We start from the raw sequence: 14,806 nt of genomic DNA, 5'->3' as shown, positions 1-14,806 counted from the left end.
CTCGGGCACGCACAGGAACCTGGATCCGGCGATCCTCCCGCCTCCGTGGCACTTCCGGTGCGTCACGGCTCCATAAGAGCGCGTGCGCGGCGAGTTTCGCCCTTTTGCGTCAGGCGTCGTCTGGGGCGCTGTACCTGCATCGTCCTGGTCGCCCAGCTCGTAACTGGCCACAGCTCGTGCAGAGGTGGGAGTGCTGGGGGATCGCTTCTGCGGAGGCGTGTGGGGGAGTCGCCAGGCGGCGGCGGAGGGCCTGGGGTGGGTGCTGCTGGCGGGCTGTGCCGAACCTCCATGTGTCTTTGGGACCTGTCGGCCGTGGCAGTCTCCCTTCCTAGCCATGGAAGAGCATATTCTTGTTTATTGGCAAAGCTGTCACCATTTAATTGGTATCAGATTCTGACTTGCACAAGTGACATTCTTCACTAGAAACCGGGAGGATGACGGGTTGTTAGGCAGGCTTCCCTGAAACATTGTTCAAATCCTACAGGAAACAGCGCCCTGCTGATGAGCGGCAGAAACCGTGACAAGGTACTTTACATTCATAGAATTTCCGAGTTAATCTGAAATCCTTTATCGCGGCTGCTGAGAAGCTAAAGTTTGCTCGTTCTGCTGGCTTTTTATAACGTTAAGAGTAACTAGGAATACCTGAATTGCTATCTCATTGCTACAATGCTGGTTTTCTTTTCTTGCAGACGTCAAGAAATCCAAAGTGACGGTGGGTAAAGGCCTAAGCAGCATCTTGCAGTGGATCACCAAACCTAAATTTTAGTTGGGGAATGGGTATTTTGAGTAACATTCTGGAAACTATCAGGGCACTATTTATAATATGAGTCAGAATTATTTTGAATTTGTATTTCAGATGCATCCTTGGTATGATTGAATAAAATGGTTCACATGACTACTCTCTGTTACTTGACTGAATTGAATAACAGTGAAGAGAGAGAATACTTTGTTTACTGTGCAGAGACTGGGTATAGCATTTGAGGGAAATTTGTACATAAACATTACCAGATTACCCCCAAGAGAGAGGTCAGTGTCTTGTATCACACCATAGATTTAGGCAACTGTACATGTTTTGTGCTTTATTTACTGAATACCCAAACTTTTTTTTAAAAAATCCCCCTTAGGGGCTGGAGTTGTGGCTAGTCTCTCCTAAGAAAAAATCAGCATGGGTTCTACTTCAGAATTGAGCAAACTGCAGGCCATGTGTTCACTGCTCTAAATTTATGGTTTCCTTGTCTGTTTAAAACTTATTGCACCATCATTGTAGGTTACAAAGGGAATGTGGTTAAAAAGGTTCACTACAGGATTGGGTTACTTTCTCAGCTGTAATGCACATTGTCCTAAGCCTTTTGCAAGGTGTGCGAGGTAGAGGTATAGTTAATCACAGAAGAAATCCCTGAAGAAAGGTCCTGGAGAGGGGGAATCTTAAGCAGTGGGATTCTTGGCATATCAGAATGTGCCAGTCAGGCTGACAGGTCTATTTAGGAAAACCTTCAGGGTAGAATGTGGGCCACTTCCAGAGAGGCAGAGATGACACCCGATTGTGTAGGGTGCTGGAGACTGGACTGGAAGTGGAGCCAGGGCACTCGGCATTGCCCTAATGTAATGTTTGCAGATGGGCATGTGGCTCAGCAGTTGGAATTGCTCCTGGGTGTTTTGTGCATTTTAATGGTTCACAAGTACAAGTTTTGTTTTTAAAAACAACCACCTTTTAGAAACTTGTTAAGGCTGTTCTGGCAGGTGTTACAATCTGAAAAGTGATGAAGTACCTGTAGGTTTGCATCAGTTTTTGCAAAAGGGGGCATATGATTTGATTGCAGAAGGGAAATAGTTATTTCACCATGGCAGCCATTTAAGAGGATTATTCTAAACTACTTGTAGTTTAGGAAGCGGTAGGCAAAGATTTGGTGTTAATAAGAATGTCCTGTAAGAACATTACATCTGTCTCACCTTCCAGGAAAGCTAGCAGGAAACTTGCCTTTAGTTGAGATAAAAGCAGCACTAGATTTTATTTTATTTTTGCACTTTGAATTATCAAAGTGCACCAACTAGTTCATCTTGGCAGCAGCCTGTTTTCCTCATTTGAAAATGAGGACCTCTGTAAAATCTTATTGGTCTTTAAGCTATTGTATAGCCACTAATTGTAGTGTGATTGAAGTAGGTTTTTAATAGCACAATAGGTTGCATTGTACCAGAATTTTGAAACCCACAGGTGAAGCCAATTATTGGCAAAGTTCCAGTAGGTGGCACTCTTCCAACACAATCCAGAAAACTTTGAGCCTAATACTGAGAAACAATTTACTAAGTTACAGATCTGATGTGGTTGTTAAAGGTTTTTCAATCGAGTTAACATATCCAGTAAATCAGTTGTATATTCAACTAGCATTTTTCATGTTATCCAAAATTCATAATTTGCTAGTAGCTTACATATAGAACATTTTTCCTCTTGTGTTTGTTGCTTGGTTCTTAACAAAGATAAAGTGTCTTTGTAGCAGATCACTTCATTGGACATTCTAGTAAAGGGTACCTTTAAGATCAAATGTGAGTACTTAAATTTGATTCCATACATTATGCTGATTCATAAGGACTTAGTCCAGGCAAATGTAAAACATCTTTATTGAAAATAATGTAGAGAATGTTAAGAGTTACTCACTGAGTAACGAGTTACTGGTGTGGTGACACATGTCTGTAATCCCAGAGGCTGAGGCAGGAGGATGCCAAGTTTAAGGCCAGCCTCAGCAATGTAGCAAGACTTGTCTCAAAAAAATAAAGGGCTAGGGATGTGGCTCAGTGGTTGAGCATCCCTGGGTTAAGTACCTGCTACCAAAAAAAAAGTTGAGAAAGTTTACTTTGGTAAAATTTGGGTAGGTAACAATGCTAAAGATAATAACTGAGGTATCTGAACCAAAACTTCACAAAGTCTCAAAATCAGCACAGGTACACAGTTTCTATAAACAAATATCAAGGAACATGAAACCCTCACAGTTGTCATCTGGTTTACAGGTAAAGGTTGAGGTTATAAGTTTTTCATAAGTTCCTTTTAATACTATTTGTTCTGAGGTTTCCAGAATCACAGTTTAGTGATGCTTTTTATCCAAGGTACAAAGGCTGAGACTTTGGTGTAAACACCAGGGGAGCCCTTGACTCCACAGCCATACCCCCAGGAAGTCACCCCATACACAACCCAGCTTTCTCCAGGCCTCTTGCACATGAGTGGTCCCCCGCTGTCTCCCTGGCAGCTGTCCACACGTCTGTGTTCCTGGAGGTTTCCGGCACAGAGCATTCTCCCTGTAAACCGACCCTTATACCGTTCTTCACAAAACCTCTTGGGAAGTACAGGGATGGCTGCTTGTTGTAGTGTCCTTGAATAGGCTTGTCCTACTCAGACCAAATATCCATATTAATCAAGGAGATCCAGCTACCAATCAAGTTTAATGAACATTTCATAGTCTCCAAAACAAACCCCTGTTGTGACATTGGTATAGTTCAAAGTGAGTGATAACTATAAGTGGCATGTAATGTCATTAGAGGCCTTTCTGATTGTCAGCACTTAACCTTCACACATACTGAATTTTTGAGGAATAATGAGTAACATTTCTGAGTTTGGTAGCACAGAAAGGTAACCTGGAGAAAGCACATTCATATGGGCTTTAGTTGTTGAATTCTGTACAATAAAAAGCTATAAATTCATGCTGGTTTTGCTTTAGCACATTTAAGAATCACCTACTTCACTGAATTTGAGGATTAAATATAAATGCAATGATATAAAATATAAGGTGCTAACTGGGAATATGGCATTGTATAAGGATTCACTAAAATACCACACATCCTTCTCCATACATAGTTTACACCTGGTGCAGTGCACTCTGCTTGTTGATAAACCATTCATTACTTTGCTCAGTAGCTTAAATGTATGATAGATAATGTCCTCTTTGTTATCCTAGTTTGAATATAGATTTCATCATATTCTCTTATCCAGTTAACTAAATTGGAATAACTAGGACACACACACACAAACCCCACCATATAAAATTTACTTCCTAGGTCATTTCTATTAATTCAGATGTGATATCAAAGGACTGATTCCCTTATGAAGTAATGGACCTGGTCCTCAGTGATGTGATGTGCTTAGAGATCAGCACAGTACATTGAGAAGGCCTGTATCTTGACCCTAGTGAGACTGATGTCTGTTTCAAGGCCTATCCTGAGCAAGCACTAGCTGACAGTGCCTAAACTCTAGGCAAGACAAGGCCAAAGGCTATATTTATAGAAGGATCCAGCTGAACATGATTCTTGCTTTGGGGTTGCAAGTGAGGAGAATGGGAAAGAAGGATGAGGGAGAAAGTGTATTTCCTTAATCTCAGCCTCCACTTGGCACCTCTGCTTTTGTCCGATCTATACTTAGCTTGATAAAGAAACTATTTAACACCAGATCCTTTCGCTAGGCCAAATACATCATTGTCATATGGGGAGCTTTTTAAAATAGACTACGTGGCCTAAATCGTGGGGTATGGTATTGAAATCTCTTCCCTTGTCCTCTCACCAGTCAGATAAGGATATTCTCCACTCCTAAGGCCCACTAGCAACTGAGTTCTCTCAGTTTGAATTCTCATTGGAACTAACAGTACTCTTAAAAATGAATCTAGATTACATGCAAACATTTCACGCCTAAGAATTTCCAAGCAGCTAAGCCTGAACCCATTTACAGTCTTCCTGCCGACTGGATAATAGCAGACAAGCCCAGCCTTCTTGTCTGTTTCTCCGTGAGCTTATATTACCTGTGTCTCCCCAGCCTGTTATGTAGCAGTTGGAGGCTGTCTTCTGTGGCCGCTCTCTCTGCAGTGGCAAACAGGCTGGCAGAACATGGCTGCTGAGTCTGGCACACTGCTCCTCTGGTCCTTGCAGTCTGACCAGGGCGATGTCGTGGTCACTGCTGTCTGGTCGGTACTGCTGATGCACCACAACTTGCTGCACTCCAATTTCTTCTTCAAACTCCTCCAGCACCAGAGTATGATAATCCCCAACCCGAACAGCATAGTTCCTGGAGCTGTTGCCATACCTGAGAGACAGAGCTAATGAGCAGCTTGTTTTCAGCATGAAAACTCTCAGCAAGGAAAGCCAGCAGAGTTGTGTAAAATTCAGTTCCAACATCAGCCCCTTTTGTGAATTCAACCTTTCCTTTCATTCCTTTAACCCACTGCTGCTGACCCTCTCTGTCACCACCTCCCATCTTCATTTCACCTGAAATCTAGGCTACCACCAAGTAACTCTTTTCTGAGAAGAAGCAAATGTGGAGAATGAGTGGGAAATGCGGACTAAACATCAACAAAACAGAAATGAAGAGTACAGGGCAGAATCATTGTCCTGCATTTGCCGCCTTTAGTTTATCCTGATCTTTAGTTTATCCTGAAACTCCATAGGGCAGAAACACACATGACCTAACTTGACATCCCTCAGAGCTCTTGGTGCCACCCACCTACTCCTAGTGAGGACTAAGAGAATAAGTTCACTGCCTTTCCTGTGAACCAAGCGGAAACCCAAACCGTGTTTTCAGGTCAAGGTACATTCATTATGTTCTCAGCTTCTTTACTGAGACATCACCTCAGTGAAGCCTCCTGACACACTCATGTTTAAATTGCAACCCACGTTTGTCCGCACGTTCCCTGAACTGCAGTATACCTGATTGGCTCCTCGTTTCCTTTCTGACAGACTATGTAGTTCACTGTTTATTATATTTATTGTTCTCTGTCTTATTCCAGTTTTTAGAGGGAATGCTTTCAATTTTTCTCCATTTAGAGTGATGTTGGCCTGGGGCTTAGCATAGACAACTTTTACAATGTTGAAATATGTTCCTGTTATCCCTAGTTTTTCTAGTCTTGAACATGAATGGGTGTTGTATTTTGTTGAATGTTTTTTCTGCATCTATTGAGATGATCATATGATTCTTATCTTTAAGTCTATTGATGTGATGAATTACATTTATTGATTTCTGAATGTTGAACCATAGGGAATCCCTATCCGTATCCCTTTAATTTCTTTCATCTACAAGTTTATTTTACCACAGGCACATTAGACAGAGCACTAATCTCTAGGATATATAAAGAACTCAAAAAACTTAACACCAAAAAAATAAAAAATAAAAAACAAATAACCCAATCAATAAGTGGGCCAAGGAAATGAACAGACACCTCTAGGAAGATGATATATAATCAATCAACAAACATATGAGAAAATATTCAACATCTCTAGCAATTAGAGAAATACAAATCAAAACTAACTCTAAGATTTCTTCTCCCTCCAGTCACAGTGGCAGCTATTAAGAATACAAACAACAATAAAGTGTCGGAGAGGATGTGGGGGAAAAGGTACACTCATACACTGCTGGTGGGACTGCAAATTGGTGCAGCCAATATGCAAAGCAGTATATTCCTTAGAAAACTTGTAATGGAACCACCATTTGACCCAGCTATCCCACTCCTCTGTCATATCCAAAGGACTTAAAAACAGCATACTACAGGGACACAGCCATATCAATGTATATAGCAGCACAATTCACAATAGTTAAAACTGTGGAAGCAACCTAGATGCCCTTCAGTAGATGAATGGATAAATAAACTGTGGTATATATACACAATGGAATATTATTCAGCAATAAAAGAGAATAAAACCATGACTTTTGCAGGTAAATGGATGGAGTTGGAGAATATCATGCTAAGTGAAGTTAGCCAATCCCAAAACACCAAAGCCAAACGTTTTCTCTGATATGTGGATGCTGAACCATAATGGGTGTAGTGAGGGAGCATGGGAGGGATGAAGGAACTTTATATAGGGCAAAGGGGGAGGAAGGGGAAGACATGGGGGTAGGAAGGATGGTGGAATGAGATGAACATCATTACCCCAAGTACATGAATGGTGTGACTCTACTTTATACGACCAGAGATGTTAAAAAATTGTGCTCTATGTGTGTACTATGAATTGAAATGCATTCTGCCATCATGTATATAATAAGTCAGAATAAATAATTTTAAAAAATATTTATTATTCTCTATCTTTCCTTAAGTAACAGTTATTGCAGGTCAGAAATCTTTATCTGTGGCATTCACTGAAAAATCTTAAACATCTGGAACATCAGTGCCTCCTTAATGAGGAATGCAACTTGTTAGGTGATTCTGTGAATGGACGGATGTTCACCTTTGGTGTGGGCATTCTTTATTCCATGAGAAGCTATATCAAGAGCCATCCATGGGCTGTGTGTGGACTACATCGGCATGGCAGCCCCAGTGAATAGAAACAGCTGGTGTTCGGGAACTTCCCATGGAGTCCTACAGAGTGAGATTGCCCAAATACATGTAAATTTCTATTCCGCTCTGCCTGGTCCCACACAGCACCCAAGAAAGGGTGACCTGCTACAACCACCTGGCCACACAGCCTCTCAGAGATGGGTGTGATCTGCCAAGATGCCAATCAACCTGCTGAGAGCAAGACATCAGAAGCAAGACTCTACTCCTGAAACCTTATCCCTGCCTTTGATGTACCCCCTTAAATAAACCACAGGAGCCATTTTCTAGTTGTCTACCTCCAGCTCCTGTGTGGATTGGACCTATCAGGGGTTCCATCCTTTAAAACTATTTTTTCTGACTCTGTGTCTTTGTTCTTTATGAATTATCCTAGACTTTAATTTCTTAGGTGGCTTATATCCTCCTGAGCAGGAAGAGGAGCCCTCTAACAAGGTGCTAGCTGCCTCCCCAAGCTCTTTGATTCAAATAGAAACACAAAATTCACTAAATTGAAAACTCTCAGCCTGTTTTTTAATCAACATACCTTGATTCTGACACATCAACCTAAAGCAGGATTTCTTGATGCCAACACTTCACATTTTAGGCCAGATAATTCTTTGTGGTAAAGGCAACTGCATCAAGGGGTGTTTACAAGCTCCCCTGGTCCTATTCCCTAGATCCATCAGTGCATGTACCCACTATTCCCTGCTGTGAAAACCAAAAAAAGCCTCCAAATACTGTCAGATGTCGCCTGAGGTGAAAGAAGCCCCATTGAGCAAGATGCTGCTCAGATGCTGCTTGGTGCCCTGGGCACTGGCTTTGCTCACTGAGAGTCCCAGCACCTTGCATGCTTCTTGCCTCAGCCACCCGTGCAGCGCACCTCACGCTTGCATTCTCAGCCCTCTCACGATATGCAATGAGTGTGTTCACCTTGTCCTGCCTGGCAGCTCACATCTAGCCCTCCCCCCACCTGCTCCTTAAACCTTCCTGCCAGCCCCACACCCGTTCTGCCCGCTGCTCCCCTTTCTACCTGCTTCCTAAACCTTTCTGTCCAGCCCCGTATCTACCCGCTGCCCCTCCCTCTATAGCTCCACAGCCAACAGCACACCGAACATCGGGTCTCCAGCACACTCAGGCTCCCCTCAGTGCTGCCCTGTGTGACTCCCTCCCTGTCTGCCTGGACCCTGCTGTCCACTCCCACAGTCACTCCTCTGCATGACAGTCCTTTCCTTGTGCCGGCCACTGCAACCCTGGCTTCATCGACTCTCCACACACTTGATGCTGACATCAAATGCTTACAGAGAAAAGTACACGCTTAACAACCCTCACCTCGATTTTTGGCAGAAGCTTATGAAGCTTCCACTATTCACAAGACCTCTTCTTGAACGTGAAGCTTTTGAGTTTTCTGGTGACCGCCTATTTAAAATACAACCTCCCGTTTCCTCCAGGTTGTGAGATGCTCAAACATCCTAGTAGCCCACCTAGGCTCTGGCCTCTTGATGGATGATTTCCTAAACTGAACCAGTTCAAAGAACTAAGCGATGCAACACAGAGGATGGGCTCGCACAGCCACCTGCTATGGATGGATAACCTCTTTGCTTTCTACCTTTCATCTACAGCCTCATCACTGTTCTTCCTTTGGAATAAACACAGACCTGGACTCTCACATGCAGTCCTTCCTGCTCTTACTGAGTGGGCCTTCTGCTTGGTAAAACAGACAAATTTGAGTCATTGCATAAAAAGGCATACAAGTGCATTGCAAAGATGTTTCGTATCATTTCAAGCTCACTGTCACACCCTTAGATGTCTGTCCAACCTGAGACCTGTCTCATACATCTCCAAATGACTCTTCTCCACAAACACCTCTTAATCATATTTCAAGGTTCAGAAAATCGTGATCTCCCATGGCCTAGTGAATGAAACAGAAATCTACAGCCTTAACATCCTAAGTCTTTTCCCTTGTCTCTTCTAAGTCACTATATACATCCCAGGTCTGACAACCTAGCTAACAGTACCATACCATACCATACCATACCTTACAGGAAAACCCAGTTCACAGTACCACATACTTCCCAGTTCTGATACCCTAACTCACAATACCAGTGCCAAACTCTGCTCTTCTTCCAATGCAGCTCATGTCTCTCACCACTACACTCTAACATTGGATATTGTCCATCACCAGCCTCTACTGCTACACAAATCCAGCCTCTTTGTTAAAACAGATCCCATAACAAAATCATTTTCCTCCCACATATATAGCTCATTCCATCTTTGAACTGTCCTAGTGTTAAATACAAAATAACTACAAATCTCCCCTTTGTACCTGCCTGTCCTTCAAGATTCACCATGCAGCACCCCTCACTGAGCACAGTTCTCCCTTACGAGGCATGCTGTCCTCACAGCAGCTAGAGCAGGGTAAGACCAGGCAGCACTGCTCTGAGGGTGCTGCCCAGGCTGAGTTAATTGTGCAGCAAACTCACTGCACTGCTGACTTGTATTAGGGCTGCAGGACATCAAAGCTCAGAGGTCTTCCACATGTGCTGTATTTAAGCCAAGCTTCCTGAACTGAAGGAGGCGCTGTGCTCATCCTTATTCCATGTTGCTTATTAGAATGGGCCTAGCAAATCTGCAGCACCGTGAGTCTGTCTTCAGACATTTACATCACTCATCTCTCCCAGCCTTCTGGCACACAGACTATAATTAATTTACCAAGGGAGCCTTTCTCAGTCTAGCAACAGGGGTACTGAACAGGCAGCATCCGTCAGCTCCATAACATTCTTCCAAAGGTCCAGATCATATTCTAGTCTATCCATGGAGCAAGCGGTTCTTAGCCTTGGAGCCCAAAGGAACCGGAGATGACTGATCAAGTGCCAGCCCCAGAGCTCCTGTGGCTGTGCAGTAGGCACCCAGGAACCTCGACGTCTAATGTGTAGTACTACGCAGTGACAAAAGCACTCCTGTGGGCCCTATGCACTTGCTGGTCATAAGCAACATAGATGTCTCCCTCCTCTGGACTCTGCAGCCACATCATGATAGCAGAACTTTACCTGTCTCAGTCTCCACTGCACCACGAGTGCACAGCGTTTACTGGGCCTCGGGGGCTCAATAATTGTTTAAGTTAATGAACAAATATAATCTTTATTACCTGTGCTACTCAGGTCACACAGGAATGCGTTAAGCCCACTGGTATGTAGCAGCATTCTCACACTCAATTATATCCCAGACAAATATGATATAAAATGTAGATTTATATTTTTGGCAACACCTTGAACAGATTACTTCAAAAATATTTATTGAAACAGATAAGTGGAAGTGACTAGAGATCCTAGAAACAAAAATACATGAGAATTTGATATATGACATAGTTCACATAAACCAGTGGGTAAATAATGGAACACTCAGAAAAAAAGAAAAGTGTTGGGAAGACTATCCACAAAGAAGAGTGTGAAAGTTGGCCCCTTCCTCACACCACATGCCATACACAAAAATAAACTTAACAGACTGAAAGTCTAAATAGTAAAAGCAAAATATAAATTCTTTAATTTTTTTAGTTATGATGGACAAATACCCTATTTTGTTTATTTATTTTTATGTGGTGCTGAGAATTGAACCCAGGGCCCCCACACGTGCTGCGCCAGCACTCTACTGCTGAGCCACAATGTCAGCCCAAAACTATAAATTTTTTAGAAAAAAGTAAAAATATCTTTATTAATGTGAGTCTAGGGAAAGATTTTTAAAATGAGATATGTAAAGCTTTTACAAACTTTAAAGGAAAATGAGACTTTTTTAAAATTGACATATTTTCATAAGAAAAGAACCATAAACAAGTAAAAGGGATAGTCCAGACTGGGAAAAGTTCTGGACAAATCAGAAATGACTTTGCAGAATAATGTTTAAGTCAACTACAAAAAAAGATAATACGATAGAAAATTGGCAAAGGACATGAACAGTAGAGTTCATGAAAGAGGGAAACAATAATCAGGGAAATGCAATTTAAAAGAAACTCCAAATCTCTAAAATTAGCAAAAATTAAAATTTCTGGTAGTATCAGGTTCAAGCAGAAAGATCAGGCAGAACCTTCCACAGTGCTGCGTCGTGAATGAATCGAATCCAGTTTCTCTTGAGGATACCTGGCAGGGCCTCACAGAACTGAAGGGAGCCTGGCACCTCAGGACCCAGCACGAGGCTCCCACACGCGCCCTGGTGAGACACGGCATACTGCAAATTCTACTGAATGGTGCTTTAGCAGTCAATCAATGGAAATCACCTAACTATCCATCCATACGGGATTCAATAAACTGGATAAGTTTTACAGCAGAAGTGAAAGTTCATATGGCAGCTGAAGTGAATGAACAAAATCTACACAGTAGTCTGCAAAGGTACATGCCTTATGAGGGCATGTGAGAAAAAAAAATGTAAGCTGGGCACAGTGGAACACACCTGTAGTCCCTGCAGCTCTGGAGGCAGAGGCAGGAGGATTGCAAGTTCAAAGCCAGCCTCAGCAATTTTTTGAGACCTTAAGCAACTCAGCAAGACCCTGTCTCAAAAATTTAAAAATAGATAAAAGGGCTGGGGAGTTCAGTGGGTAAGCGCCCCTGGGTTCAATCCCCAGTGTGAAAGAAAAAAAAATGTAAAGCAAAATTTTGCTTGGAAGAAATCATCAACCATACAATGCATATTCTTTTTAAGATTTTTATTATGGGGCTGGGGATGTGGCTCAAGCGGTAGCGCGCTCGCCTGGCATGCGTGCGGCCCGGGTTCAATCCTCAGCACCACATACCAACAAAGATGTTGTGTCCGCCGAGAACTAAAAAATAAATATTAAAAATTAAAAAAAAAGATTTTTATTATGACACTTTTCCAACACACAAAGTTAAGAGTATAACCAAACACCTCATTGACATCACCTTGCTTCAGTGATCATCAACATTTTGCCAGGATTAGTGTATATTTTAAATACACCCCAAAGTTCATGCTGAGGCAATGGCCACCCTCTAGAGCCCACAAAGAGCCCTGGATGAGGGGAGAGGAGTCAGTCCTCCTGCAGGTCTCCTGCAGGGTCTCCCCTTGGAACAAGGAAGATAGGATTGACTAATGAAGTACTGGAAATAAGAGGAAATAATCAGGACTAAACCAGCATGAAAGCCCAGGATAAAATGGATGCAACCTGCCTTTCTAGAAGGTACAAACAGAGAACTCTCAGACAAACCACCAAGAAGACAGAAGCCACTCAATGAGGAGGCCGCCTGCCCATAGCTGAGCATCCTCTCTCAGCCTTGAATAAGGCGGAGTGTTTGGTCTGGCAAGAAGAAAGAAGCATCTCAGCTGCCAGAACCGCACAACTGCTCCTTAGTGTCTTTATTGACAAAGCAGCTTTTATATCCACCGGCTGTGATTCACCTCGGGAAAGCATCGCCACAGCTGCCTCCGTGGCAAAGCCCATGATCTCTTCTCCCCAGACCCAGGTCTCATGTAACACGAGCCTGCAAGGTGCTCCTTCTGTCACCCCGCACTCCCGCAAGCTGAAGAAGCACCCATCAGAGAAGGCTCACAGCCCAGCTCTGACACCAGGTCCCAGAAGCAGGAGGGTGCTGACAAGGATGGACACATACCTCTTGAAGCAGTGAGCTGCCGTCAGGACCCAGCAGCTGCTGAGAAGCGTTGCCCCGCACAGGAGCCTGCCACCTCCATGGGGTGACTTCAGCCGGAGGGAAACCTGCCAGGGCCAGCCACCCCTGAAACAGGGGGAGCCACAGGCCCATAAAAGACAAAAGATCCAAAGAAAAGCATCAAAGTGATGGCTCTGATGGCCTGTGGTGTGAGGAAGCGGATTCCAAAGAGACTCAGGAGGCCAGCTGCCTCCAACCTGGAGAAGGTTTCCCAACTAGCAGCAGCCTGGGAAGGCGCCAAAGGCAGGCAGTAGATGCCACCTGCTGAGGGCCATTGCCAAGTAGGAATGACGCATCGAAATTTCCTTGCCAGCGTACCCCATGTTGCTTAGAGGACATTGGCTGGGACATTGGCATGTATGCTTTAGTAAGGTGACCTTGCTCAAGGACCAGGGCGGATCCGGGTTTAGAGCTGATCAGGTTTTAGGGAGTATCCCGTCCTTGGGTTTAGGGAAGTTCCAGGTTTCAGGTGTACCCTGCGGGGGAATAGGGCGTATCCTGCTGCCTCAGGCACGCCCGATCCTTGAGTTCCCGTTGAGTTCTCCTGAGATTCAGAAAGAATTGGAAAAAAGCCTCGTGGAGTAGGTGAATTGGGCGGCAGCAGAACTGGGATTTCCCCAGAACGTGTGTAGAGGCCGGTGTGAGTTCGGGAATAAAGAATTGCTGTTTGAATCTACAAGGTGTGTGGTGGCTCGTGATTGTGTGCCCAGCCAAGACTGCGGCAGCCACCCAGCTGCCCAGCATTCTGGGACACAGGGGGTGTGAGCACAGTCCTCTCCCCACCCACCTAACCCAAGCAGGCTGAAGACCTATTTAGTCAATACAGTGCTGGCCTGCACTCAGCAACCAAAGATTTACAATGAAACCAGCCAGATCAAATACATTATTCTAAATCAAACGCATTCCACATTTTTCCCAGGTCTCTGTTACATTATTTTGTTTCTATCATGCCACTTTTCAGCAACACATCTATGACATAAATCATAGGATAATGATGTAAGAACATGGTCTGTATCAATCAAACGTAGGTAAAGGACAGGGCAGTTAACAATATAAGAGTACTTAGTTTAGAAAATAAAATGCATAGAACAATTCCCATGTAACAGCAGAAGAACACAAGTTGGCACTCTATAATGTGGAGAATCTCCTTTGAAGAACCTTTTACCTTAAAGAATTTTTTCCACCAATGATGCGCTTCTGCCGATGGTGCAACAATCTCAGACCACAAACAGCCGAGAGGGGCTCTGCAGCAGAAACAGGCCATTAATTCAATCAAGCTGCTGAGAGGGGGAGACATGTAAGCCAGTAGGTATTCTGGTTTAGATGAGGGGACCCCAAAGCTCCTGTGAGATAGTTCAGGAAGGCTTGGGGGTGAAATACCTGAGTCTGAGAGTCTGAGCCCAATCAGTGCATAATCCCCTGACAGGTCTTACCAGGTGTGGGCTATAGGCAGGTGGGTGTGTCTGGAGGAGCTGGTCACTGGGGCTTGCCATTGGGTGTAGAGTTTGACCCTGGTGAGTAGAGCTCTCTCTTTCTCTGTTTCCTGATTTCCATGCCCTGTCCTGCCCTCCTTCTCCACACCCTCCTACCATGAGGGCCCAGAATATGGATCCAGCCCTCCATGGACTTAGACCTCTGCAACTCTGAGCCAAAGAACTTTTCCTTGTCAGGTCTTTTGGTTGCAGCAGTGAAAAAGCTAACAAATTAGATCATTAATTAGACATCACACTGTTAAAGGGGTAAAAAAAAAAAAAGCTACGTGACATATTCCCCTACTACTTTCTTCTCTATTGTAACATTCTTTTTCTCTGCAAATTATAGGAAACTTTTTATGATAATAAAAGGCAAGTTTTCTCACTT

General features: G+C 43.7%; 1 protein-coding gene and 1 long non-coding RNA gene across 5 annotated transcripts in view; one reads left to right on the top strand and one right to left on the bottom strand.

Annotated features, from left to right (window-relative positions):
* Positions 1-63: 63 nt before the first annotated feature.
* LOC308654509 lies at positions 64-895 on the top strand. Its single transcript, XR_014023283.1, has 3 exons — positions 64-184; positions 485-525; positions 690-895. It is a non-coding gene; the product is annotated as an uncharacterized lncRNA (long non-coding RNA).
* A 1,280-nt stretch (positions 896-2,175) lies between these two features.
* The window catches only part of PRSS12 (serine protease 12), a 217,730-nt gene continuing 205,099 nt past the window's right edge, over positions 2,176-14,806 (bottom strand). For all 4 annotated transcript variants that reach the window (XM_081304025.1, XM_081304022.1, XM_081304024.1 and 1 more), the window contains 5 exons: positions 14,112-14,190; positions 12,890-13,012; positions 4,779-5,059; positions 2,669-3,378; positions 2,176-2,573 (listed from right to left, as the gene is read on the bottom strand). In XM_081304025.1, coding sequence (XP_081160151.1) covers positions 3,071-3,378; positions 4,779-5,059; positions 12,890-13,012; positions 14,112-14,190 — 791 coding nt within the window. In that variant the 3' untranslated portion in view covers positions 2,176-2,573; positions 2,669-3,070. The remainder of the gene's footprint in view (positions 2,574-2,668; positions 3,379-4,778; positions 5,060-12,889; positions 13,013-14,111; positions 14,191-14,806) is intronic.

Source organism: Spermophilus citellus (assembly GCF_964194105.1).
Source record: "Spermophilus citellus genome assembly, chromosome: 8".
Taxonomy (NCBI): domain Eukaryota; kingdom Metazoa; phylum Chordata; class Mammalia; order Rodentia; family Sciuridae; genus Spermophilus; species Spermophilus citellus.
The sequence above is the reverse complement of the archived record's forward strand: the minus strand, read 5'-3'. Positions and strand labels throughout refer to the sequence as shown.